Source organism: Bactrocera dorsalis, chromosome 4, assembly GCF_023373825.1.
Source record: "Bactrocera dorsalis isolate Fly_Bdor chromosome 4, ASM2337382v1, whole genome shotgun sequence".
NCBI classification, from domain to species: Eukaryota; Metazoa; Arthropoda; class Insecta; order Diptera; family Tephritidae; genus Bactrocera; species Bactrocera dorsalis.
The window spans coordinates 53,961,961-53,989,933 of record NC_064306.1 but is presented as its reverse complement, the minus strand read 5'-3'; the positions used below and the strand labels follow the sequence as shown (position 1 = coordinate 53,989,933).

At 32.7% G+C, this 27,973-nt stretch overlaps 1 protein-coding gene and 1 long non-coding RNA gene across 5 annotated transcripts in view; one reads left to right on the top strand and one right to left on the bottom strand.

The window, feature by feature from the left end:
* The window catches only part of LOC105228810 (netrin-B), a 590,578-nt gene that overhangs the window by 227,395 nt on the left and 335,210 nt on the right, over positions 1-27,973 (top strand). Inside the window, exon 7 of one of the 3 annotated variants that reach the window (XM_049455354.1) lies at positions 1,781-2,233. The exons of the other annotated variants lie outside the window; for them this stretch is intronic. Within the exon in view, the coding sequence (XP_049311311.1) occupies positions 1,781-1,922 (142 nt within the window). The 3' untranslated portion in view covers positions 1,923-2,233. Of the gene's footprint in view, positions 1-1,780; positions 2,234-27,973 lie in introns of those variants that run through there. 3 annotated transcript variants of the gene reach the window in all.
* The window catches only part of LOC115066358 (uncharacterized), a 168,268-nt gene that overhangs the window by 59,336 nt on the left and 80,959 nt on the right, over positions 1-27,973 (bottom strand). The gene's annotated exons all lie outside the window — the stretch shown is intronic.

The following is a 27,973-nucleotide window of genomic DNA, read 5'->3' as shown; positions in this document are numbered from 1 at the left end:
CTTTTCGTCTAATCTAATATGTGAATCTCCAGTGAGTTCGGCAAGCGTTGGTCAACAATCAGAACTTGTGCGATCTCCTGCGAGATCATACTGGCCTGAAGTATACCGTAAGATATTCTCCGAACTACTTGCACTTAGGAAAGTCAATCTCGCCGCAATTGTTGGTGTTCTGACTTCACACTGTCCAATAGGTACCCACGCGGTGCGACCAAACATTTTGTACGATGCTCTTTCCCAAGTTAGATAGATCTTAAGTACTACTTCCATACACCGTTGTAATAACCGTTGAGGTCTGTTACGCTTTTGCAGAATATTTTTGTTGAAGTACTTAAGAACTGTTCCAGCGATTTTAACTCGTAATATCGCCCATGCTTCTTCCTAATGTAAGAATATACGGCGCTGTAGATAATTTACTTGGGACTATTACGCTGTGAGATAATTTACTTGAACTTTGAACCACCTTTTTAGTCCATTGTAGATATATAAATTTTAATGGAAAGATTAATACTTAGTTTCAAGGGGTTCTTCTGTATTTAATCGCGTTCTAATATAGACGAAACTGTCTACAAAAAGTTGCAAAAGTTAACATAGACTTTTACTTCAAGAGGCAGGGTGTCTCTGAATGTTCATTCGTTGGAACAAGACTCTTCGTTTCGTGATCATTTGCTAACAGTGCCATTAAGGACACTCCTTTAAAGTTTCATCGCAAAAATCAAAATTAAAAGGAAATCTAATCTTCAGATAATATTCTATGTAATCTCATCCGCGAAATCCCAATCAGGAAGAAAAGAGTCTTTCAGCATAATTTATCAGCGTTCCTTAACGATATAATCTGAAGCGCATTAAAATAAAAAACTTTCGTTGGGCAGTTTGATGTGATCTAGTTTCAAAACGTTTGGGCACCTAGCCTATATTAAAGCCTCGGTTAATTAACCGTACTATATAAAGAACACTCTTTAAGTACTTAACTGTAAAGTTCTATAAAATTCACTGATTTTTTCCTCCTTGTGAGACAAGTTGCCTGAGTGAACCCTAGATGTCGAAGAATATAATCAAATGCAATCGTCGTAATCTCTATAAAAGGCCTGCTTGTAAATTAACTCGATAGGAAATATATCAGCTCTTCTCTATAATAATTTATTTTAGAAATGTCTAAACAGATATGTCACTCCACTCCACTCCTCCACTTTTTTATACCCCTTTTCACAAAGCGCTGTCATATAAGGTATTGTCATTCCATCAGATCAAATCTTGCTAATGTTTTTTGTTTTCAATCCGAACTCCGGTTTATCGTCTTTATTCTTAAAGCTGAATGGGGGAAGGTGAGTTAAAAACATCTAGACGATTTCTATATCTTATCCAGATTTTGGTAAACTTAAGTTTATTTTTCTAAAGATCTCGATAGTCATACCTTCTACAAACCCTTTAATACTGATTACCAAACATAACCTGAACTTCTGAAACGCTTTACGAAATTTTTTATCAATTCTTAGGATTAAGCAGGCTACAAAATATTTTTTTCCGTCGCTAAATTTCATATTTTAGTAAAAGCGGTTGAAATTATGTAATAAAACGTCATATTCTCCATAGAAGGCCTGACTGTTTAAGAAACAACGATTTGCCACTTTATATTACACATTAATTAAGTAGGGTTATAGATTTTGCTTAGAAATCTGATATAACATTAAAAAATTAATTTATGTTTTAGAAATCTCATAGTATAACTTTATAAATTAACCAATTCTTTATCTCTTCCTCTTCCTTATCACCTCATTTTCAGATCATATCTAATACTTGGACGTGATTCGGAGGCCGCACCCGGCTACTTGGCCATCGGACCCAGTTCGGTGGTGCTGGAATGGAAGGACGAATGGTCGCTGCGCATGAAACGTTTCCAGCGGCGAGCGCGTAAATGTAGTTGAATCGAACCGGAAACGGAATATGTCAGAACGGATTTCAATTTCGTGCATTTGGATCGATATCGTTTCTTGTATAAATTGTACAGTTTACTCAAATTTTTGACATTCTTCGGTATTATGCTATAAACAAATAACAACTAATAAACAACAACAAACAAAAAAGTAACAAAGAACGTAAGGTACATACATACAAATATATAACGTAAAAAACAAAAACAACAACTACAACAAAATTATAATGAACATAACACATATAAACACAAACGAAGTCATATTTATGCAGAAAACAAGAAAAACACTCAAACACACACACATACACATACATATATGAATGGAGTATGATAAGTATTAGCAAAATGTGAGGCAAGTGGTGGAGGTGGTGGAGTGAATTCATTTAATTGCGGTGTAGCGAAAAAAATTTATTTAATAAATATGACTTTAATGATTTATTAACCCGATTAAGCTGATTGCGCACATACACACACACACATTTGCAACATTTTTAATTTTTTATACCCTGAACGTGGTATGCTAAGTTTCCTTCTGGGTGTTATATATAAACTTATATACATACATGCATATAAAATATTATTGAGTTAATCTGAGTCGATCTGTCTATATCTGTTCGTCTCTCCATCTGTCTATATATACTCGAAATAGTTCCACAGTTTTTGAGTTATCGCTCTGAAATTTTGCGCACATTCTTTTCTATCTGAGAAGCTGCTCATATATTGAAATCGCCGAAATCGGACGACTATAGCATATAGCTGTCATACAAACTGAACGAACCAAGTTCTTCTATGGAAAACTTTTTTATTTGCCAATATATCTTCTCGAAATTTGTTAAGAATTATTTTCCAAGACAAAGGTACAATCTTCGAAGAAATTGTTCAGATTGGACTACTATATGAAATAGCTGCCATACAAGCGTCATGAAACTTTTGCATGGATCTCTTGCATATGTGAAGGGTATTGCGCTTCGGTGTAGCCGAAGTGAACGCTTTTAATGAATTTTATTAAATTTAAATCATATTTAAATCTGGCAGCATATTTTTGCATAAATCAGCAATTCTGAATGCTTTTCTGTACACTCTCATATCATTTAATTTTCGCAAAACTATTTTATTGCAGTTTTATTCCAATTTTATATTGCAAGTGCTGATAAATTATAATACTTTTTTTCCGAACGTTTCTTTTTGTTATTGCAATCTCGTATTTTTTCTCAATCACTTAATTGTGATTGATTTGTTTATTTGTCACAGCGCTCACCGGTCACTCGTGCGCGTTTAATGAGTTCGCTTAATTAAGCAAATAATCTTTGTGATTGCGGCAGTTAATTTAAAAGCATATTATGCAATCACTATTTGCATACAGACACAGGTGTGTTTGTGTGAGTCCATGATAATCGTGCTTCACGCTTGCCAAGCGTGTAGTTATTGGTTAGTTTTACTCTCCTTTTTTTGTTTTTTGCTATTTTTTTTGTAATTTATAAATATTCATTTGAGCGTTGATTTAGCATGAGCACCGTGTCAGCTTGACAAAGTAGCTGCTGTTTAAGCGATTTAAATATTTAATTGCGTGGATAACAAGGTGTAAAAGTGTGGCTAATCAAATCAGTCAGCATTTCGAATTAATTTTTTAATATCGTGTATTGATAATTAAAGTCATTCGTTTCAATAGCAGCGCAAGATAGTGGAAACCGTTAAAATGTGTCTCAAGATTTAATTACAGTTATTAATTTTCATTAAGGGTACATGATCTTAACGTCAGGCGAGTCAAATGTTATTGTGGTCGTAATTTGTGGCTGGAAAAAACATATTTTTTGCAATCATTTGTCATTTCATAATATTTAAAAGAGTTTTGAAAACAAATATGAACACAAAAGAGTATTTTTGCTATATTATTTTTTTGAAAAATTTTTGGAATTTATTTATTTTTAATTAAAAAAATTCGAAAATCCTAACGAAAATTGCTAAGAGCGCTGATAATATGCCGAAGACCCTATGTTTGATATTAAGGCATAAGAGGCGTGACAAATGTGGCTAATATCGCCCCAGTCCTCAACGTTCCCCGAAAACTAATCTGCCATGTCACTTCTTTGATCTAGTGTCTTGATTTTTTTAACTAAGGCACTCTGGTTTAATGACCATATTAGTTAAAAATATTTCTAAATACCACTTTTTGAATGTATGATATTATCCATTTATCAAAATTATAATAGAAAAAAGCGCTCGCAAAATAGTATTTTGTTAAAATCAGAACTCTAAATATACCATATAGTTACGAACATATTTTTTAGTATTTGTATTGACAAAAACTCTTCAAATAAAAATATAAAAAATTGTATATATAATATTTTTTCAAAATTTTAATTCCTTAGAAAATATTTCAAAAAAAGATTTTTTAATTTTTCAGTAAAAGTTTTCGAAATTTTAGCTCTTAACAATTTAAAAAAATACAAATTTTCGAAATTTAACTTTTAAAATAAAATGTCAATATTTTTTTCCAGCTTTTTTTTAAATTTTTCCATAATTTTTTAAATTCTAATAAAATTTTTCGCAATTCTAACTTTTTGGAAAATACTTCAAACAAGATTTTGTGAACTTCTTTTTTTTAATTTTTCAATAAAAGTTTTCGAAAGTTTCAACGCAAGTTTAACTCTTAAATATTTAAAAAAAGCCAAAATTTTAAATTTTTCTATTTTAAATATTTCATACAAATTTTCGAAATTTAACTTTTAAGAAAAAATTTCAAAATTTTTTTTCCGCTTTTGTTTTACTTTTTTCAATAATTTTAAAAATTTTAATGAAATTTTTCGAAAGTTTAAATCTTTGGAAAATATTTCAAAAAAGATTTTTTGAGCTTGTTTTTTTTTTTTAATTTTTCAATAAAAATTTTCAAAAGTTAAACTCTAAATCATTTCAAAAAAATCGAGATTTTTTAGTTTTGATTATTTAATAAAAATTTTAAAATTTTAACTGTTAAAAAAAATTTTTGGTTTTATTACATTTTTTTTCAATTTTTTTTGAAATTTTAAAATTTTTGAAGGAAGTAAGAGTTGAGGAGTTTAAAAATAATATAAAAAAATGCAATACAAACTTTTTAATAGATTTTTTCTTAATTCTCAATACAAAATTTCGAAATTTTAACTCTAGATAATATTTCAAAATCATTGTTTTAAGAAATCAAATACTTCAAAAAAAGACTTTTAATAAATTTTTGAAAAAAAATGTTAGAAAATTCAAGTCCTAACATTTTAAACCAAAAAAAATCTACAAACAATAATTCTCAAAATATCACTCATAAGAAAGAAATTTGAAATTTTTTCAGATTTTTTATAACATTTTTGATAATTTTTTTTTTAATTTGAAAAATTTTAAAGGGAATAATCTTTGAGTAATATTTTCTCAAAGATTTTATGCGGCACAGTGTGACACAAATAATCAAAATGACACTGCCATTGACGATCGTTGGCATAAAGTGGCTTTTGATATGCGTTTTCTTATTTTAGAATTCTAAGAACTTCAAAATTTTAACACGTAACGTAAAATGTCTAATATTGTATACAACTCATTCAGAATATCCATTTCACTTTAAAATTAAAAACACTCGAAAAGTGATTTTCGAATTTATAAATCAACAGCTGACATGCGAACATGAAACAGGGAAATAGAAAGAGCATAAAATCAAGACAAATAACCCAAACAATATATAAGGTATATTTAACAGCGAAATCACAGAAATACATTTATAACAAATAACGACAGCTAAATGCCAAATAACAAGCATAACAACAACAAAAGCTCAACAACAACAACTTAAATGTTAACTGTCAGCAAGCGTAGCCAATGTTATGTATAGCCAAAGTGGGCGTCCAAACAGGCGACCGACCAACATGATTTACAGCATCACGGTCATGGTCACACGACTGACAGTCATACGCCGACATGCCAGATACATATTTCCATGCATATATACATTTACATATATAATTATGTATAGTAAATGGAGCAGTGGCACGTACGCTTGCGTCGCGATATGTGCTGTGCGGCACTGACTTGAAATGCCACGAAATTTACGCCGAAATTCGAGAAATCGAGTGCAGCGGCAGTGTTCAACCAGCATTTACCGATTTCAGATAGCGGAAAATTGGAGCACCCGCTTTTGGCATGCAGCAGAGGCTACTCTGTGTAACTCGCTTTGCATGGTTTGGCTTGACTGGTTTAGCTTGACTTTGTAGCTACAACAAAAGTTACTTAGATTTTTGAAATTTCTGCTGTAAAATTTTCATGTTATGTTGTTGTTGTTGCGCGATGTCATGTGTTGCATGTGCGACCACCGAAAGCTTTTATTGTCATCTTAATTTACCAGCTTTTTAACATATTTGGGCTTAAGTTTTTGTTGTTTGTTACAATTTGACTTTAGTTGTTGTTATTATTACTTTTGTAAATGCATCTGTTAAGAGGTATTGTTGTAACACAATGAAAGTGATTTGTTGCCACGATTTTTGGTGTTATAATGCATTATTTGTTGCGTAGGGAGTGTGCGTAGGGTTGCCACAGCAAACAAATTTTGTAAAAGATTTTATTATTTAATGAAATTGAACTGAAATAATCTGAAATACAAAAATCCGGGAACCTAAATTCTATGTTCTATGTTTCTATGTTTTCCATGTTATGTTTAGGTTAAAAATTAGAGGTATTGGTTGAACAGTCATGAATGAAACCGAACTGGAATGACATTGTAAAGTAATAGAGCTCATTAATATTAAAAATATAAATCCTAGAAACTAAATTCTATGTTTCTATGACCTCCATGTTAAGAAGGAATTTATAATTTGAGGTTATAGTTGAACAGTTATGACTGAAATTGAATTGGAATTGTCCCGTAAAAGAACAAAGCTCAAATATTCCGATACTATATTAAAAGTTTTGTAAAAAAATAAATTCTATGTTTCTATGTTTTTTGCCTTAAGAAAGAAATGAAAAATTGAGGTTAGCGTTGATTGGCCATGACTGGTATAAACTCTTGGCTGAAGTATTTTTCTATGTTTTGGATAAATAGAAGTAATATAAAATATTAAATTTAATGAAAAATAATTTTCTCTATTTTATTAGTTGTAATGGCAACCCAGTTCACTCTAGTTCGCTACAACATATTGTATGTATCTCTCTCAAATCTAATATTACACACCCAGGCATTCTCCTTCAACAAAGTCATTCAAATATTTAAAGTGGAATTATACAATGCGCGCGAATTCGATATGCGACAATTAACATAATTTATGCTTCAATTGAGTCGATTTGACAATCACTTTGACAGTTGTGGCAACTGTAGCGCTTTGTGCCGCAACAAATGCATCAATAACAATTCCGCTTACAATATATTGTCAAGTGGTGAATTGTCATATATTTTATGTACACTTTTGTAATGAGACACCAGCTGGAATAAGCGCTTATCTCATACTGTCATCTAGCATTGTCGACAAAGTGTCAAAGTTATGCAAAGGTGTGCTTGAGATATGCGCCATTTTCATAAGTGTGTTAATTAGATACCAATTTGGAAATGAAAAAACATATTAACATTTTTCAACACAAGTTAACAGCTTGTTGCATAACTCAAAGTCGTTTGAATTTGATATGCAAATGAAACAAATCGATGTGACTGTAATTTTTGACATATTTCAAACGCTTGCAATTCAACCTGAGTTGAGTTGAGTTGAGTTGCGTGTGCAGAGTGTTGATATAAGCATAAATTGACACATATTTATGTGGAAATAAAAAATATTTCCAATTTGTGTAGTGTAGTAGGTGTAGAATGTAAAATTGCAGATATGACTTCATCGAGTTTTTATTGATCGATACAGAGTTGTTTGTATATAACTGTTTTTTCTGCACGATTTTTAGAGTTACAACTCTGCGCAGGAATGTGACTAGCAGCGCCAAGGTTGATGCATTCAAAGCAATTTTTACGGCTTTAATCAGAAATATTTAAAAAATTTTAAAAATTCTATTAACAGAGACATTTTCAGCAATTCTTTAGAATATGCTTTTTCCAAAGCGTACATAAAAACAGTACTATTTTCTGGTGATAAGAATTTCTTTTATGGAAGCTTTGGTAAGAAGTCAAAGCTAGTTGAAGCATATAATTTTGTATAAGATTTGTTTTCCTTCAAATCAATATTCCCAATCCAGGAAATATTAATAGAAAAGGCCTTATTGTTGTAGCTGCAGAATTTTGTTGAGTTCTTTGGACGGATAAAATCCAGGTCCGTTCGGGTTACATAGACTCGACTGTCATGGGAATGGAGAAGCCTTAAAATTCTTATCGGAAGCTTGATTTCAAATGTCGATCAGCGAGTCATCATTTTCTTGACCAATTTTGTTGCGTAAACTATTCTAAGCCCTTCACATGACATCTTTTTTATGCGCACTCTTATACAAAGCTGGTCTGACTGGCTCTGGTTTTTTGAATGCTGATTTCGAAGAAGCCGCAAAAACGAGTTTTGCCATTATTGAATATCTGTTGAGGGCTTAAACACCGGTCTTTACTGTTGAGGGCTTAAACACCGGACGACTGCTTTAAAAAAGAAGCTTTCTTCCGATCAAAGTTTAATAAACGTGTAATAAGTTGAGTTTTCGACCAATGGTTTTGCTAAATACTCTATTTACAACAGTATTTTTATGAGTTCTTATGATGAACGAATGGCTAATTGAAATTATGAGGCGCAAGACCACCTGACCGCTATCGGTTATATTTAAAGAAATATAAGACTTAAAGCAGCACAAAAGTTTGCCATGAGAGTAAAAATTTTCATCTCGTCGAACCTCAATACATAAAAGGTATCAAGTATTTGTCTGGACAAAAGATTGCCGAATGACTAGTTGGACCTTAGAGTCATACAGTTACAAGGAAGGTAGTACTATATACCACTTAAACTGGTAGACTTCACTGTGTGGTTATAATATGCAAGCAAATACCTGCTAATATGCCTCTTTAAAGAATTATTAAAATTTAAATATTTTGCCAGCCAACGGGCAAATAGACGCAATAAATATACATATATGTATAATGTACCAGCAACATGCACACACACATATGTTTTTATATATACACACATACACCTACATAAGCACTTGATAAATTTACATGCTATTTTTGCAATTTATTAAATGCAATTATAGCATTTAGTTGCCATTTAAAACAGGCAAACGTATTTTGTTCCGAAAACAAACAACAACAAAAACAAAAAATAACAAAAAATATAATAAATTTATAAAACAAAAAAAATTAAAAAAAAGCAAATGAATAAAATTAAAAATGCATTAAGTTAATTTCGCTACCGTTATTTCCTGCCGATCCGCACCGCACAATTGTTGTTGGCACCTGCTTGAGTCGCAACATTTCGTGTACGCGCAACTCCAACTGTCAGCGGCATACGCCATCGCAGCAATTACACACATGCAGCTAAAAAGTTATATATATGTGTGTGTGTCCATGTGTATATATGTATATGTAGTTGCACATAAATTTATGCAACAAATAGAGCACTCACGCATACAAATGCACATTTGTTACAAATTTATTGTGCCTACATTTATTAATAAGTGCCACGAAAACAAGAAAAATACATACGCAACAACAAGAAAAAAACTAAATAAAGACCAACAATAAAATGGCATAAAAAATCCATTGTAACATGAAAACGCGTGTTACTCATCGGTGGCATGTCGGCACTCGGTGCGATTTTTATTCGATTTATTAACGTTGACTGCATTCTGTGTAGTTGCTGCTGTTGTTGTTGTAAGCGTATTTGTGGTTAATGTGGATACTCGTTGGGAATATGCCATTTGCACGCTTTTTTCAAGTGTTCTCGTACATGTGTGTATGTGTTTATGTATTTTTCAACATATGTATGGATGTGTGCGTGTCCGCGTCTGACAGCTGCTGATGTGACAGCTGGGGCTGCGCAAATGAAATTAATAACTTTAACTGACAGCAGACAATGCCACACCGTTGCCAGATCAAATGTTGCACTCGCATGTTGTGCGTGGCATACATATGTATGTATTTATGTGTGTGTGTGTGAATGCAATTTGCCAGTGTCACGATGTCGAGATTTATTACAATTCAATTTTCAAGTAACTTCCTGTTGCCAGATCGATTGGTTAATTTTGTTAAGAAATGCAGTGATAAATGTGGCATTATTATGATTATTCTCAAGAAATAATCGTTCCTGGGAACTTTTAGTTTTATACCTAAAAAATTAACCAGAATTTTAATCTAAATATTTGCAATGAGTTTTCTCTTCATTTGAGGATGTTAGCTCAATGTTTTTCATATGTTGTTGAAAGCCTGATTTTTGATCTTTGAGGACCTGCGCTTCTTTTTTAATATACTTGTATATATTGAGTGTATTTTACGAATTACTATCCATAGCTAGACTAAAACCTTAAACTAATGATGAAAAATCCAAAAACCAAATTTAGGATTATAAATAATGCCTAAGAAGCTCTCTACGTACATGAAGTTTATGAAATTATAAGGTTTAACACAAATTAATCTATTTTGTAGCATACTTTTAGGGTTTCAAATGTATAACTTCTCTAATCTGCGAGACTACAGCAAGGGAAGAAAACATAATTGAAATATAGACATGAAGTTTCGGAATATTTCGAAGAAAAAATTCTTTAACAGAACTAAACTTTTTAATCCGAACAAGTTCATATCCTTTGAAGCATACCTTTAGGATTTGAAATCTATAGTTTTTCTGAACTTCGAAATTACAGGAGAAGAGAAAAACATATATGAAACTTAGCCATTTCAGTCAATGAAGTTTCTCAATATTTCAAAGAATAATTTCTTTAACAGAATCAAAATTATACACTTTTTAACCTGAACAGCGAGGTTTAGACTACTCGTACGGAAGGAATCCTACGATTATACAAAGTGTTGAGTGCTTACAAAAGTGTACATATATTGATAAAATTACCAAATTTGAACACAAGTTCATATATCATACTGTATAACATAATTTTATGGTTTCACTCCGAAGCGCTTCGAAACCACAGGAAGAAGACAAAAATAACCCACATATAAAAATTTTCAAAAATAATAGTAAAATCATTTCGTAACATATCCTTACAAGGCAAAATTTGTTCAACAGAACTGAAAATATACATTTTTGTATATGACTATCAATCTTGATGAAATACATATTGACTAAAAATGGAATTTAGTGTGACTTTAATGCCCCTTAAATTACTGCAAAACCGACATACAAGGTGCGTCATCAAGGGGCTACTTTTTTGGTCACAGCAAGAAGAAGGGTTCAATAAGTCTTTCGTAAATCTTCGAAATTCGATTTCAACACGAAACTATGTCTTGAGTTAAACAATGAGCCGAAAGCATGCCTTTAGTTTGGCAATGAAACGAGTATCGCTTGCCTTTGGTTAACTTTTTAAATAATCGCATAAAAATGAATCAGAAGGTTTTCATTACATAGTGAATTTGAAGGTTGATAGCCAATATTTTTTGTCTGAATTTCAACTTATGCTGAAGAAGTGCTGCTTCTGAGGCAAAAATTTTGAAGCACGGCGATCTTATGACTTTTGTCTATTTAGGCAGCACACTTGCCCACAGCGACTGTCAATTCACGCGAGTATTTTGATTGTTAATGAACAGTATATTTAAGATCTCTCATCTATTTCAAACTATGAATACATACTGACTATTAGTCTGTCAACCTCGAACAAAAATTAAAAAAAATCGAGATTATTTAGAGTTTAGGTAAAAATTAATTTTGGGTCAAAATTGCATCGCAAATTTGACTAACAAGCTCAATCAGTTGGATATATAAATATTAAATACTAGCAGATCACTCCATTTACCCTACCACTTGAGGGAAGAGAACCTCCTACAATCGGTACGCGCGCTATGTAAGGAATTTTTCAGGTACATTTTTTGCAGCTGGGGTTACTTAGGCGTTATAGTAAGACGTCCTAGCCTTTTTCAAAATATAATATTGCCTATGTTCTCCGGAGAGAGTATAACTTCCCAACGCTGTAAGAATTTTCCAAATTTCTCAAGTACTATATAGCTTTGCAGATAAGCAAACAATGAAACCTTTCTTCTTTATAATATTAGCAGAGATCTACTTTATAACGCGATTTAAAAGAGAGGCCACCCTGTATTTTTTTAAATATATGCATAAAACAATAAAAAGGGATATAATACCGCAGCAATTTTTTATGAGCGCAAATTTTAAATCACCATTACGCAACGCTAATATCTAATGACTTTACATAATAGACCACTGTTTTTCGCTAAGCACTTTTTATCAGCGCCACACACACTAGCAACAACAAAACTTTAATCCATGACGCTACAACTTTGATGCCAAAATTAATAATTTTTTTATGAAACAAAAGTGGAAAAACCAATTTAAATGAAATGACTGGAAAAATTAGCGAAAACTATTAAAGTCATGCAAATGAAGAGCGCTGTTTAATTTATGGCGATTGAATTGAATTTTTTGTTATATAAAAATAATATAAATAATTTTTTGAATATCGTTTATTTTTTTATTTTCCCAGCTCATTTGCACTAATTTCAATGTGTTTATTTTCTTTCATGTTTATTTGTGAAATTCAATAAATTTGTTAGTTTTTTTTATTTTAATGACTCGCCTGCGTGTGGAATTAAAAGTTTTGAATTAATTTGCGGCGTTTCTAATTAGTGGTCAATGCCAAATGAGTTATTTACAATGTATGTGTGTATATGTGTGTACTGCCGTTACAAATTGAGTTTATAAATTAACAACTAGTGTATTAAAAATATAGAAAAAAATATAATAAAATAAAACTAACAACAAATATAAAGCAGCAAACGAAATAGCGTTGATATATCGAGAGAGAAAGAGAAAGAGCGAGTAGACAAAAAGTATGTAGGGACTCATTAAAAACACATACAAAGCAAAAATAAGCAGAAAACGAAACACAAATCCATAACTGACATATAACTTCCGTTTCCGTTAAAACAACTGTAACTGTAACTCGAATATGTTATTTAGTAGTTATGTAATGAATATATTTTAATTAAAATAAATGCAATTAAATGCTGTAGTGAAAGGAAGAGAACCGAATAAGTAAAAGGGAAGAGCAGAAGAGGAAAATGTGATGAATGTATAAGTTGAAAAGAGAAAACTATGATGGGAAAAGGCAGGAAAAGTGAGGAAAGAAGAGTAAAAAGCAAAGGAAAGTGAGCAGGCGAGCGAGCTAAGAAGTGGAAATCAAATAATAGAACTAGTTGCGTAGTAAAAGCAGCACTGTCGAGCAAAATTCTGGAAGTTCAAAGTATAAAAATTTTTGCCACAAAAATAAAAAAACAAATTTTTGTTAAAATAAAACTATTTTGAAGTGCTTTAAATGTACGAAAAGCTTGCTTTTATACAATTTTAAGAAAAAAAATATCTTTCTACAATTTTATAATATAATCAAAATTTTTTTAGTTAGAGATTCTAATTCGATTTTTTAAATTAATTTTATTTTTATAATTTTTGTTTTAAATATATTTAGATTTTTTCTAAACATTTTAATTTTCACATATTTAAATTTTTTATATCTAATTTTGAATTTAAGACTATATATTATAATTTTTGAAATAAAAGAATTGTTTAAATTGTATATTCAATATTTTTAGTAACAAATATTTTCATTAACAAACAAAAACTGTAAATTTAATATTTATGTATTTAGAAAAATTATTTGTTATTTTATTGAGATTTTGCTAGTTTATAAAATATACTATTTTATGAATTGTTAATACTTATTTATTTAAAACTTCATTTCTTTTAATATTTTGGTTATTAAATTTTTTTTTATAAGTTTATTTCAATTATGTTTTTATCTATGTATTTTACTACATTTATGTACTAAATTTTTTATTTTTTTTTTTAATCTTTATTTATGTAAAATATATATTTTATGAATTTATTATTAATATTATTTTTTAATATTTATTTAATTTTTTTAATTAATTTATTTTTTTTGTTTACGTATATTATTTATTTAAAGTTTTATTTATTTTTTTTTTTATATTTAGAATGGTTTGTATTCCAAAAAAATTGCATTTGAAAGCATTTCAACATAATTTTGTTTATGACAAAATATTCATAATTTCATATTTTTCAAAAATTTTTCGGATGACAACTCGTGCAACTGCTGCTGATAAGTGATATTTATTAATTTAATTAATATTTAAATTAAACTTAGTATTTGCATTGTAAATCTGTTTGCCATTTTGTAACTAACTTGTAATAAATTTATGTTTAAGCAGAAAAGTAGACATAAACATACACATATGCACATATATTTAATATATAAGTTGAAAATGTAGCAAACAAATATATATTACACAACTACAACAGCAACACCTACACACAACAGAACATACGTTTAAGCATAAACTTAAGAAACATAAAATTATAAAATAAAAAATTAAAAAAAAAATAATAAAAAACTATTAAAATGGAAAAAGAAGAATTAAAAGAAAAAATTAATGAATGAGTTAAACTAAAAAATAAAAAAATAATATGTGGAAAATGAAATAAATACTGATAATGAAATATAAATAACAAAAATGTAAGTGAAGTAAATTAAAAAAATACCGCAGCACAATTTTGGTTAAAAAAAAATTTTAATATTTATTTTTTAAATAAAAAAATGTATTCAAATTTTTTATTAAAAAAATATTAAAAAATTTTAATATTTATTTTCGATTAAAATGTTTATTATTAACAAAAATATTTCTAATTTTTAAAGTGCAGTCTTCACGAGATTTAAATTATGTATGTGTATATAATTTTTACACAAAATTTAAAAAAAAAAAAAATGTTTTCCCAATCATTATTTAGCACATGTATTATATAAAAAATAAAAATTATATATTATATAAAAAAATGAAGTAAAAATAATAAAACATGGTATTAAATATTAAAACTAACACACAAACACATATCCACTGTAACGAAAAATAAATTAATATTATTACAAGCAATTGGATTTAAGCGAATTTTTTCCTTAATTTCTAATATATACTTAATTATAATATATTGTAGTATATTAATAAAGTATTTGCCAAATTTTTTCAAGAATTTAACACTTTTTATGTATTTGTACATTTTACTGTGGTTTAGAAGTTGAAAAAGATATGCAATAATAGTAAAGTGCTTCGATTTCCAAGCAAAATATTTTAAAGCATTTTATGGAAAATAAATAATAAAGAAGATAATTCAAATTTATTTGAAAATAAGTCTTAAATCGTTATCTGAAAATTATAGAAATGTTAAATATTATTTTCAACAGCTTAATATGAGAGTTTTCACGCAATTAAGTCATATAGCGACAAAAGTAAATGCCCAATCAAAGTACCACACTGCGGATACTTAACGTATAATTACACTGTTGAAGCCATGCCATACTCCACTGAGTGAGTTTAAAAAGTTTCTGCCTATAAAACAGTCTCGAGTGACTAAAAAAAATAATTCAAAATATTCTTCAATAATAAAAATTCCCTTTTCAAAAAAACACTTAAAAAGAATCCAAAAAACAGCATCTTCTAAACCACAGTTTATACCTAATATTTCCTTTGTAAATATAAAAAAAAATATATATATATATCAAAACTTATATAGGCTCTTATTTAATTCTAATTAATTAAGCTTATTGTTCTTAATGAAAAAGAAAACAAAATTATACCTTATATACAAATAATAAAAAATACACTAAAAAATAAACAAATAAATAAATCCTTAAAATAAATAAATACTAATTATAACCTAAAATTTACTTATTACTTAATTAAAAATTAAATTTAATTAACTGTAATGTATTGTATTGTATTTAATCCATATGTGCAACAAATGTATACCCCTACCTAACCTTAGCCTTACTTTTGTAAAGGCGTGAAATTAAAAATAAAAAATATACTAATTATTATTATATTCGAGTATATACTTATAAATTACTTTGAATATTTAAAAAAAAAGTGATTACAGAAAGTGAGTATTTATTCCAAAAGTAATACTTAATAAAGAAGAACCTGAAATATGGATTAGATGTCATATACTAGATATGTATGTATAAACAATAATAATGTGGCACTCAACATATACATATATATGTATATTTATGGCAAGCGTATGAAATGTATGAAACTGCAAATGTATTAAAAGCGACAAATAAATATTGACGAAAAATTAATAAAAAATTGTTTTTAAATAACTCAAGACACTTAATTTGAGAGAAGGTAAGTATATATCTTATAAAGAGAGTTTAAGTTAAGTGAGGTTGGAAATGATGACAAGGCCCTAAGATAAAGTGGGAAGTACACGGTATATAGACTAAAATTGAATATTACTGCGATTCGCCAATCGTTAGAGCTCAAATATAGCTAAGGAGCTAGAAAAGCAAGCATTCATAACACTTTACAGGGTTACATGGATTTCCTAGAGTAAAAAATAGCCATTTTTCAAGAATTTTGTTTTCTGCATTAAAAATGAAATATTTTATTAGAATGTTTTATTATTACAAACATAAACTATTAACAAAGAAACTCCGAAACTTTTGGAAAAACATATTTTTAAATCTGCAATTGCGACGCCATTTCCGGCGACACCAAAATGAAAATCAGATTTTTTCATTTTTAGAAAAAAAATCAAAATTTCAGTGTAAATTTGAAATAGTTGTAGTCGAAGAAAAACCTTGGTCCAAGTTTTTAAGGATTGTATCTCAAAGACCTGTGTAAAACTTCATGTAGCTTGATCGAGTAGTTCTCGAGAAATCTTCATAATCGACTTCAAAAACACAGCTTCGAGAAAAACGCGTTTAAAGACGGCGCTAAGTGCCTAGCTAGCCTCGAGCCCACAATTTCTTAAGGCTTTATCTTCGAAATTATTATTCGGATCAACTTTAAAATTTAGGATAATATTCTACAGGCATTGTAGAATTTAATAAGACAATAATAAAAATCTTAATGGGATATTTCCAAACTCGCCTGCATTGAATTGTTATATACTGATCAAAGAGGCTTCCAACTTTATAAGTCTTCCACTTCATCTACCGTTCATAAAGCTGTTATTCTTTAGGAAGAGATCCGTTAGCTCTTCCTCCTAGTAATTACCCGATTTAAGATTGTCCAAACCCTACTTTGAAGAAAGCCTATATGATATACAGATTGCAAGATTTTTTTTTATTCCGAAAGTTGCTGCTTAAATTAGTTAGATTTTTGTCGGCGCAAAACCAAAAAATAAAATTACAATAATTTCGACTAAATACATATAATAACGAACCATTTTTTACACAAATTTTACTTACAGAAGAACAAACACCCTGAAAACTCATAGCTTCTCTCTCATAAAGTTATCAGCCATGTTATGATTTGAAATAAGTAACACGAGGTCATTAAATAAGGACTTCTCTCTATTTTGTTATATTTATGTCACATACTCGTATGAGAGGATACCATCTAACCAAATTTGACACGGACTAGGACATTTAGATTTCTCGAGCAAAACGGTTCAATCAGTTTTTTCAACTCTAATTTGGCACAGGAGATCGTCGTTTAATATACACAACTCCTAAACCACAAGAGTCAAAACAACCAAATTCGTCCAGTTCAAATATTATAAGAACTAAGAAGAGTGAAAACGGATGAAATCGATTCGTAACCCCGCTCACTCCCCATATAACCGTACTGTTTAAAAGTACAAAAAATCCAATAAATCAATAACTAAACACGTCAGAGCCATTAAATTTTATTTCATGCGGAAAATATTGCAGAAGGGTTTTTGGGAGACCATTTACGAGTACTTTCTAACGAACATAAGTAATTGGGTTACACAAAGCATTCGGTGAAGGCCGGAGACTATCGGAAACTTGCCTCATGCGAGTCGTTCATCCACCTCTGTTAATTACGATAACAGCGAAAAAGTTAAACAAACGGTGATCGAAAATCGTCGTGTTGATATCAGAGGGTCTCAATATATCTTTTGGATCGACCCAACAATTTTGGTGACCTGACATAGGTTTATTTTTAGATTGGTGAGGTCGAAACTGTTCAACAATCTAGCAAACGGCGCTCCAAAAGTCGATACCGCAAAAATCAAAGTTCGCCGTAGGCACTGTAGGCTATCACATTTAAGCCTTATAGCAGGTGTATAGAAAATTGGATTAAATGTAAATATGTTTGTATTAGCTCAAGAGGAAGTCGAAAATAATGGGTTTGTATTAAAAGACGACTACTACATTTTGAAGATGGCAAATTTGTGTGTTTAGCTCTGAATGAGAGAAAGATGAAATACTATCATTAAATAAAGAATAAAGGCCTTACTTTCCGGTACTGTTCACTGGTATTTAATATCAAAAGGGCTCTTGAATATAAAGAATATGCTCTTGGAGCATTCCTGGACATTTCTGGAGCGTTCAACAACGTCTTTACGGAATCAATTCTGAATAGTATCCAGTGAATAGGTGTTGACCCTGCCATAAAATACTGCAGCAAAAACCTTTTGTCCTCTAGACGGATAAGAGCAGAATTAAACGACACTAAAATGACCAACATAAAAAGATGGTTGGCGTGAAGATATTTATGTTAGCTAACGGAACACTCTAAATATCTATACGGATGGCTCGAAAATGAACGACGCATTGGCAAGACTATGGTGTAAGCATGTGAGGTTCTCACGGAGTGATAAACTGGAGGAGGTATCAACAGTGAACCTGCAGAGTCTGTTAAATTTCGCGCCAAGCACAGGCATCCTAAAGGATGACTACTCCTGGTAGACCTAGCGTCTGAACTCCATCTGGTTTTGCAAAACTGGTCTATGTGTGGCTTATTAACTTAACCTCCTTTCTGGTTTTTCTGTTCTAAATTCAACATAAAAATTTTAGTTTCAAAACTGAATAAATAATCACCCAAATCTACTATTTTGGATGACCTAGTAAAGAGCTCAGGGTTTATTTTTAGTAAGCTCTTGAAAATCGTCATTCCTCAACTCTTCTTAAACATAATGGTATTGTAATAAAAGCCGTAATTTCGTGAAGTGATCACCCGGTAAGGTTATTAACCCCTCTTGGTCTTCCGAAACCTGCAATATATGAATCAACTTAAGCGCATGTGTGTAGGTGCGTGTCTAAGGTGAGTTTAATAGACGCTCATATATTATGAGCACAAGGCAACTGCAAGAACATCAGCAACAACAACAAATTTATACAACGACAACAACACTTCTAGCAATTATGCTATGCATATACGAACAACAATTGTAGGCTTCCACAAACACACCCGCACTCAGCCACATACACCCGCCAGCCTCAGTGGCATCTTCGCTGCTGCCTCAACTTGTGTCTGTGCCATTAGAAACTAGACACCCATTATTGGGAGCAGGTTCGTAATTAACTTTATGTACGCCATACTAATTAAGACGTTTAACAAGGATAAAATTACCTTTTAACGGCAGCGTGTTGGTGGCGCTTGCTGCCGCTGCTGTACAACAACAATAGCAACAATGCATGAAAATAATAACACAAAATATGTTTGGCGGAACATTAAGCTGGAAATAACGGTGTGCAGACTGATGTTATTACATTGAAGATCAGTGAAAATGGCAGCTAAAGCTGAGAGAAGGGAAGGAAGCGAAGAAAAATCAAGAAGAACGCTTAATATTAAAGCGTTAAGAAAGGGTGTTGTGTGGCTGTTGTGAGGGTGGGAGGAGGTTAAACATATTTATGGCTATATGCATACATAACAGTATATTTGTTTCGTTTAGCATCACAGTGGGTATTCAATTAACGCGGATATTACGCAGCAGGAAGCCTTCAAGATTTGACTTCTCGATGGCCAATTAAAGGCGTGTGAAGGCGTCAAACTACAGAAACGAAGCATAACTGCTAAGCGCTGTTAAAGCTATACCGCTTACGAGTGAAACGCAGTCTCGATTGGGGGATGATGTAAAAAGTACATAAGTACATACAAACACTCTATATGTATAATATACATATACATACATATATAGGCAGCACAACTTACCCTAATCAACAAGAATTCTCTTCCCCGCCGTTCTGCAACTGCAAAAAGAAAAAAATGGAGTATTATGAAAATTTAGTATTTAATAAAGTTAAATTAAAAAACGTAAATCACAAAAGTCAATGCTGTTTATTAACGCGCAGCCGCTTACGAAAGGTCAGCAGGTGAAAATAACAATGCAATTTATTTATACACAATATTTATGTGGCATTGCGACCTTTTGTTGCTTTCATTAGTCTTCATTAGCGCGCAATAAAGCTTTGAAATGCGATAAATTGGGCTTTTTTACACTTTCATTGCATACCTCCAGGCGTCTGGGCTTGCAAAACGTACACTGAGCCATAAAAACAGCAGCATGTGTTAGTGTTGGTCGCAAATTGTTTAATTTAAAAATAAAGCAATTCATAAATTATTGCTTTGACTGTTAAAATGTCTCATTCAAAATATAATAGGACGGACACACTTTACCAATTTCGTTTTAATTAAAAATTTGTATATATTATACTGAAGTTTAAATTAGCAGTTGTTTTTATTAAAGAGAAATATTTATTGCTTTGAATTTTGCAGGAAACTTTTTCTTGACTAAAATGTATGTATAGGGTTTCTATTGTCAGCCCAGAAGTGACCACTATTCGGAAAAGAAACAGATTTTGATATTGAAACTTTATTGGAAACTTAAGATGTACCATATAGCTCTCGAAGACAGAACACTTCCAATAATGAGCTAACTGAAAATTGTCTTTTCTGCTTGCAATTACACGCAAAGCACACAACTTATCCAATATCCTTCAGTAAGGTTTACAATTTCTTCATGGAAAGATATGTTATCCAACAACGAGTAGAAATTATTAAAATTTCATACCGAAATTCGGAGTTAGTGGCCTCAACTTTAAGAGCGTTCCGTTCAATCTATTGTCGTCATAATCGTCTTGTCAGACCAAAAATTGAGCGTCTAGTGAAAAAGTTTGAATCCATATGCACAATAAAAAAATGTTCCCGTGCTAGAGAAAAAAGAAGTGCCCGTAGTGTCGAGAATGTTACTGCCGCTTGCGCATCAATGAGGAAGACCCTAATCAGTCTCTCACTCGTTGTTCTGAAGAGTTGAGCATCTCTTTGACGTCGTTGTGATGAATTTTACGAAAAAAATCTGACAACATCAAATTGAGGCAAGAACTGAAGCCGCTTGATTACCATTATCGTCATCTGTTCGTGAATTGGGCAGAGCAACAACTTGAAGATGATCCGATGTTTCATAGAAAAATCATCTTCAGCGATTATGCTAATTTCTGGCAGAATGGCTTCGTCAATAAGGAAAATATGCGTTACTGGTCAGGCAGCAATCCACACATACTCCATGAGTCACCATTGCATTACGGTTTGGTGTGATTTACCGACCAGTGGCGTCATTGGGCGGTACTTCTTCCATGATGATCAAGACTGGCACCTTACTGCGAATGGGAATTGCTACCGTCCAATGAAAACCGAGCATTTTTGGTGCGAATTGCATGATATGGACTTGGGCAATATGTAGTTCAAAGAGGACGGGGCTACAAGTCTCACAGCGAATGTCAGAAACGATTTATTGAAAACAAAGTTTGGTGAAGGTGTTATCTCACAAAATGGTCCAGTGAAACGGCTGCCAGGCTTGACCGATTTGACGCCGTTAGACTCTTTCCTGTGGAGCTACGTCAAGTCTATGGTCTATGCCAACAAGCCAACAACGATTGATGTACTACGTACGAACGTGAAATTGCAGCAGTATCGGCCGATATTTGCTTAAAACCCGTCGAAAATTGGGTGCACCGTTTGGACTTCTACAAGCGTGCCAATGGCAAAAGAAATTGAGCTCCATACAAAGTAGCATCGAATGTATTTTTGTAGCGTTCTTATTGAAACCCCGTTACTGAGTCCTGCCATAAATACTGTTTCGAAAAGTTTTTTTATTTTTATCATAATTTGTAAAAAAGTCCCACATATGTATAAAAATCAGTTTAGTGTTTGCTTTGGCTTATTATGAAAATACTCATTTGAAATGATATCTTCAGTTGCTCTTCTTACAACACTCTTGAAGCAAACTAGGCTCAACAGAAGTGGATGGATCGACGTCAATGAAAGTATCGCGGATGAGAAAAATTTCAGTGTTGAAGAGATTTTAAAAAGCAAATAGACAAAATCCACACTAAAACTTCCAAACACGCAAAAACAATGCATTTCAATGGTTCAATGTGGTCACCATCTCACCGATTTAATGGTTTGTGGGGAAGACTTCTTTGAAGGCGTTCAACCTTTTTATTTCTGTAAAAAAGAAGTTAATGCGAGTCAAAACTGTTACAGCAGAATATTTTAGAATGCATGGTAAAACCGTTAAGTAATACTCTCTTCGATGGGGAGCAATACTCTCTTCATTGAAGATCTTACAACAAGATTCTGCTGCAGCACACAAGGCTAAAACTATACAGCGATGACTTAATAAAATTCTCTTATTTCCATATCTACAGAAACTAGTCTGAAAGTACAGATTTGCATCCATTGGGTAGCAGTTTGTGGTCAGAGTTGACGAAAATGGTCTTTTTAACATGCCAAAGGAATAAGGAGAGCCTCAGAATCATTCGAGCAGCGTCCAATCTTTGTTAAAGTTGTCAATTTCGAACAAAATCGTATATCGTTCAAACAATATATTCGTGATTAAATAAAATTAAATTTATTAAAAAATGGCGGTCTGTCTGTGTGGTTGTATTTTCTTTTATTTCTATTTGTATTGTACTTACTATTTTATGGAAAAAATATAAAAATACTAATTTATCACTGGAAAGCTTAAAGTTTTCAAATTCATAAAAAGTTCTAGTCTTTTCCGCGAACAAATTCTGACTGCAACCTGTCTTCACATTCATTAAACAACAACCGTGTCCTTCACCTTTTACATAATTTCAAATTTCCCAGAATCAATATTTTCACCTTCAGCGGCGCCAGCTAATTTATGTGTACCCTTTGTGGCAACAAGAACTTCGACGAAACAATTAAAGTGAGGCTCTTTTGAGGCCTTCTTGAGCCGAGCACGTGCCCTCGAAGTGAAAAGTTCATAATTAAATTTGATATTTTGCGAATAAAAAAATTTATTTTGATTTAATTAGGGTGGGCGCAGCAGACACTGAAGACGCTACTATAAAATGTTTTTGGTTACTTAAAGTGAGTGAAAATAACTTGCCATTGTTATTGTTGGATTTTTGAAGCGAAATACCAACAGTTGGGCATTTAAGGCGCCGTCGCTGGTTTGGTGCAGGTGGCAGAGGCTATCAAGTTGCCGGAGCGCTAGTGGCTACCACCCGCTCGAAACCGCAAAGTGCGCAGCGCAGAAAGAGCGTTAAAGCGACAAAGCATTTGGCGCCACAAAGTTCTCCGCTTTCACTTAACGCTGACCGCTGCTGCTGCATAGTATTTCTGTGTGAGTGTGTATAAAGAAAGAGGCACTTGTTTTTGCTGGTGTGTTGTTGTATTTGGCTTGCCTCACTGTCTTTTGCGACCTGTCCGTCCATCACTTCGCGCAATTTGAAATTTGTTAAGTTGTTGTTTGTTTTTGTTTCTGTTTTTCAACTGCCCCTTCTTCCTCAACTGAACTGTTTGCGCTCAAGTTTCAGCGCAATTTTGTGGTTGCCACCGCAAGGGTTGCAAGGTGCCGCGTATCCTTTGCTGATTGCCGCCTGCACTCATAACTTTTCAAATGTGGCGAGGCGAAGGGAGGTTAGGGGGGACATGTAATCTACGCACACGTATACTCATACATACTTATCTACATATACATACGCACCAATTTGTGCGCTCGACAGCCAGACATTGTTCCGCTCCGCAAGCGCAACAAATGAATTTTAATTCAATTAAAGTGCAAATTGCAAATTCGCTTATTCGCCGAGTGCTCCACCTCCCATTGCTATATCTTCTATATAAACATATAGACTATGCAGAAATGTATTTATTCGCCACTCAGCCGCTAAACAGCTCGATTTAGGGGAGATTTATTCCACCAGCCTAGTCGTTTAGCGATGCGTGGCTGCCGCTCTGACGGAGAGTCGATTATTTATCCCCTCTTAAGCCGCCAAGTAGAAAACAATTTACTTGAAAATTTGAAATTTTCGCTTAGCGGCGCATATTCATATTACGCAGTCACTGTTGCCTATTATTTTTGGAATAAGAGGAGTTGGGTGGTCATGCGCCGCTATGGTAACGGTGCTAATGGCATGCACTCTAATTGGGCGAGCGCCGCAACCGAGTGGGTTGAGTGCGTGATTACTCATAGATGGGTTGCGGGTTTCGAGCCAGCTGGAGAAAATTGTTAGCTTTAGAAAGTTTTTTTCTACATAAAAGTATACAATGGAGACCTCAGGAAGAAAAATTTTGATTTAAAAACTGAACCCAACTTGGCCCTATATATTAAAGAGATCTTCAAAAACCATTATAAGGACTAAAGCTGACATAGTTTACTTTCTAGTGAGTCGTTTGGACAAAAATGTGAAATGAAAACTCTGAAAATGGAGAGCTCGGCCCCTAGGGGCTTATTAATAAATCATATGCAACCAAAAATCAATTCCAAAAGTATAAGGATTTTATAAAAATAATTTTTTATAAATCAAACATTATTGGAGATTCGCTGTTGCCTTCCGAAGAACGACAGCTATTAGAGAAAACTTGTAGAAATTGGTTCGAAAGAGAACTGAACTCAACCATTGTTTATAATTATTATACCATGATAGCCAAGCTAAGGTTGAAACTCGACAACGCCGTACACTCTCTGAAACCGTAACTCGCACAACTAAGTCGAGTATTACTTTACTACTCATTGTTTCGAATAATAACATTATACTCGTATGAACTTAGTAGCCTTAGTAAAGGTCTGGTTTCAGCAACATTCAATATCAGTATTTTCAAAGTCGCGGTCAGACGCCAAAATCCTGGGCCTTAGATATCCGGAAATTAATTTTTGAGATAAAAAGTTTTCTGCATTCATTTTCTTAGTTTTTTTTTAACTTCCGAGGGCAACGGCAGTAATCTATACTTCTCTCTCGCGTGAATCTATACTTCTCTCTTTCTCTGCATCTCTTTATACTATATAAACACTACTATGATCGGACCTCATTAAACAGAAGAGTCTCTTTTACTCCTGGACTGGCAAGTACCTTCAAAATAGCAATGCCATTCGGTCTCTCTCAACCGATGTGATCTGTACATCACTTCTTAGACGTTGCCAAAGGCGGCATTCATACTATAACCTAGAGCCGCTCCTAAACCGGATCCGTGCCCATCGGATGATTTGGAAACCAGAAGGTAAATTCGATTGTGCTTTAACGAAGCCGCTTTGGGAAGTAACATTGGCCTTATCGTGTCATGGAGCTCTGGCAAGGTGGAATTTTTATAAAGACGAGACCTGAGTGCTTACTATGTTGGCCATATGAACTAGAATGAGCACACCAAAAGAAGCGAAACACAGGACCGGGAAAATAACGCCGCAAAAACCTCCAAGTTCTGGGAGGAAAAAAGAGATTCAGACAGAGGCGATCGGAGCACAACGCTCAACTAGTATTTCCGTTGATAACCAGAGTAGAGAGTAATATAACGTCAACATGCGTTGTCATAACCTCACTTCGGCATGTAACAAATACACTGATTTCCTCCTAACCTACTGATTTAGCAATAAAAATCTTAAACAGTTAGGGAGATATTTTAATAATAAGGCGAAAAAATAGAAAATATCTTTTTAAAGGAATTTTTGTCATTTTTTTCTGAATCAAAAGAATTTCCCTTATTGAATCTCCAGAGCGAAGTTTTTTATTATCACTTTTTAATAATAAACCAAGGGGAAGGGTATAGTATATTAGCTCACACAACAAAAATAAAGTCACATACATATATAAATACTGACACTTTCATTCTCACAATTATCAACTCACCCCCTCCACTATCGCCTTACGCAACACCGCGTTGTAAAGCACTTTCGCTACAAATCCAATTATTTGCGTCTTAAGGTTTTATGGAAATGGAAATTGAAAAAATAAATAAAGCGAAAATGGATTGAAAATAAAAAGAACACCATCGAGTAGAGAAAATAGAAAGCAATGAAGCAAATAAAAGCTCAACAACGCAGCTCCAGCGAGTGAGTAACAAACGCAAATAGGAGACAAGGCGAACTTTGTAAGTCAATAGAAAGACATTAGCCTAGAAGGCAGCGCCTACACCCTGACACACCCTAAATTTTGCAAATGAGCGCCCCAACCGTCGGGCATATTGCTGAGGCCAGCAATTCACTTTAATTTATTTACGTTCCAATAGTTCGATTAAAGTGTTGCAATTGGCAGGCGTTTAAACGGTATTTTAGCGGCGTAAAAGGGTTCTGCACAGAGGGTGGATTGGAGTATAAAAACTTTGTAAAAAGTGGAAGTGTTGTGTATTTATAATAAAATAGCTTTAGCTCCCCTCCATCCACAGCCACTTTGTGCAAAACTTTGATTGCGCGTTACTTTATTAAAGTTTTTGATTGCGTCAATTGCAAGTAGCAACCCTTCAGCCGGCAGAATGCGAGCTCTTACAGATATATATTTACTTAACATAAATATATCCACAAAATAATAAGAAGCGGCCTTCAAGCAGTTCAACTCTTTGCTTTTCTGCCCGAGTGAAAGCAATCAGCTCCCAATCCTACACTCGCGCTTTTCGCTTCGCGCGGCGGATTTCTGTGAGATTGGGTTAGTCTTTATTCTCCCATTTTCTGCGGCTTTACGCTGTCAGTTGAAAAGTTGAAAGTGAAAAGTTTATAATTTGTTCGCATTTCACCTGGCTTAGGTGCCTAGGAATTTGGTTTGGCATTAGTGTTTCGCTTTATCCACCTTTTTATTATTCTATCGCATTCCACCAAATCACCTGAACTGGCATTAAAGCATGCCGTTACTTCGAACATTGTTTTGACACACCATTTCACTTCGGTGCTTTTGAATCGAGTTCATTCGCGAAGTTATTTAGACAATAAGCGTTTGCTTTTCTAGCGTTGAAGTTTATGTGTTTGAAAGGGTTGGTAATTTTCTGTGTTTTATTTCAAATAAATGTTTGTTTTTTATTTTGATCTCTGTATTTACATACATGACAGACAAATGGAAAATTTGTATGTATGCTCCTCATAGGCTTCGAAACGGGTGGGCCGATGTCATTGCAATTTTAGACCGATGTTCAGTATGAACCAGGGAGTGTTCCTATAAAGTTTGGGTGCGATCGGAATTTGTTTTTTGTTCTTAAACAAATGCGCATATCTATTTAGATTTTTAGATACACGTACGCTGACGCAGTCGAACGATCGTAGGCGAGGAGGGATCAGGGGACGAAATGCAACTTAATTATTTTAGTTATTTTTTTATTAATTAAGTTTATTTAAATATTTTTATAAATTTATATATATTTTTAAAATAGCTCCAAGCTATCAGTATTTATCAGAAATTAATCATTGTAATTATAGGATGAAACTCCTCTGTTGAAACACCTCTGACCATGGAAGCAACGGCGAGTTCGCGCGAAGACGTGGCGGAGCAAAAAAAAAACAATAGTTCTGACAAATCATTGAAAAAACTAAATGTCAAATTTGCTAACAAACATACATTTGAGCATGCATACATACTGACGCTGAATTGAGCGTAAAGTCGTAAAGTTGACAAAATTTCTATGAATCGAAATCTCAAGACTATGTCGGCTATGTTGATACTTTTGCTCATTTTGCAGTAGCTTTGCAATGTGGAACCAAATTTCTGATGCCGAAACGTAAAGAATGTTGGAAAAAGTCTTCGGTGATAATAGTTTGTGGCGAGCAAGTGTTTTTGATTGGTGCAAATTATTCAATTATTCAATTATTCAAAGAGGATCGAGAACGTAATGACGACGAACCACATCTATGACAGCCATTAACATCAGCTGATGATCGACACGTTAATAAAATGAAG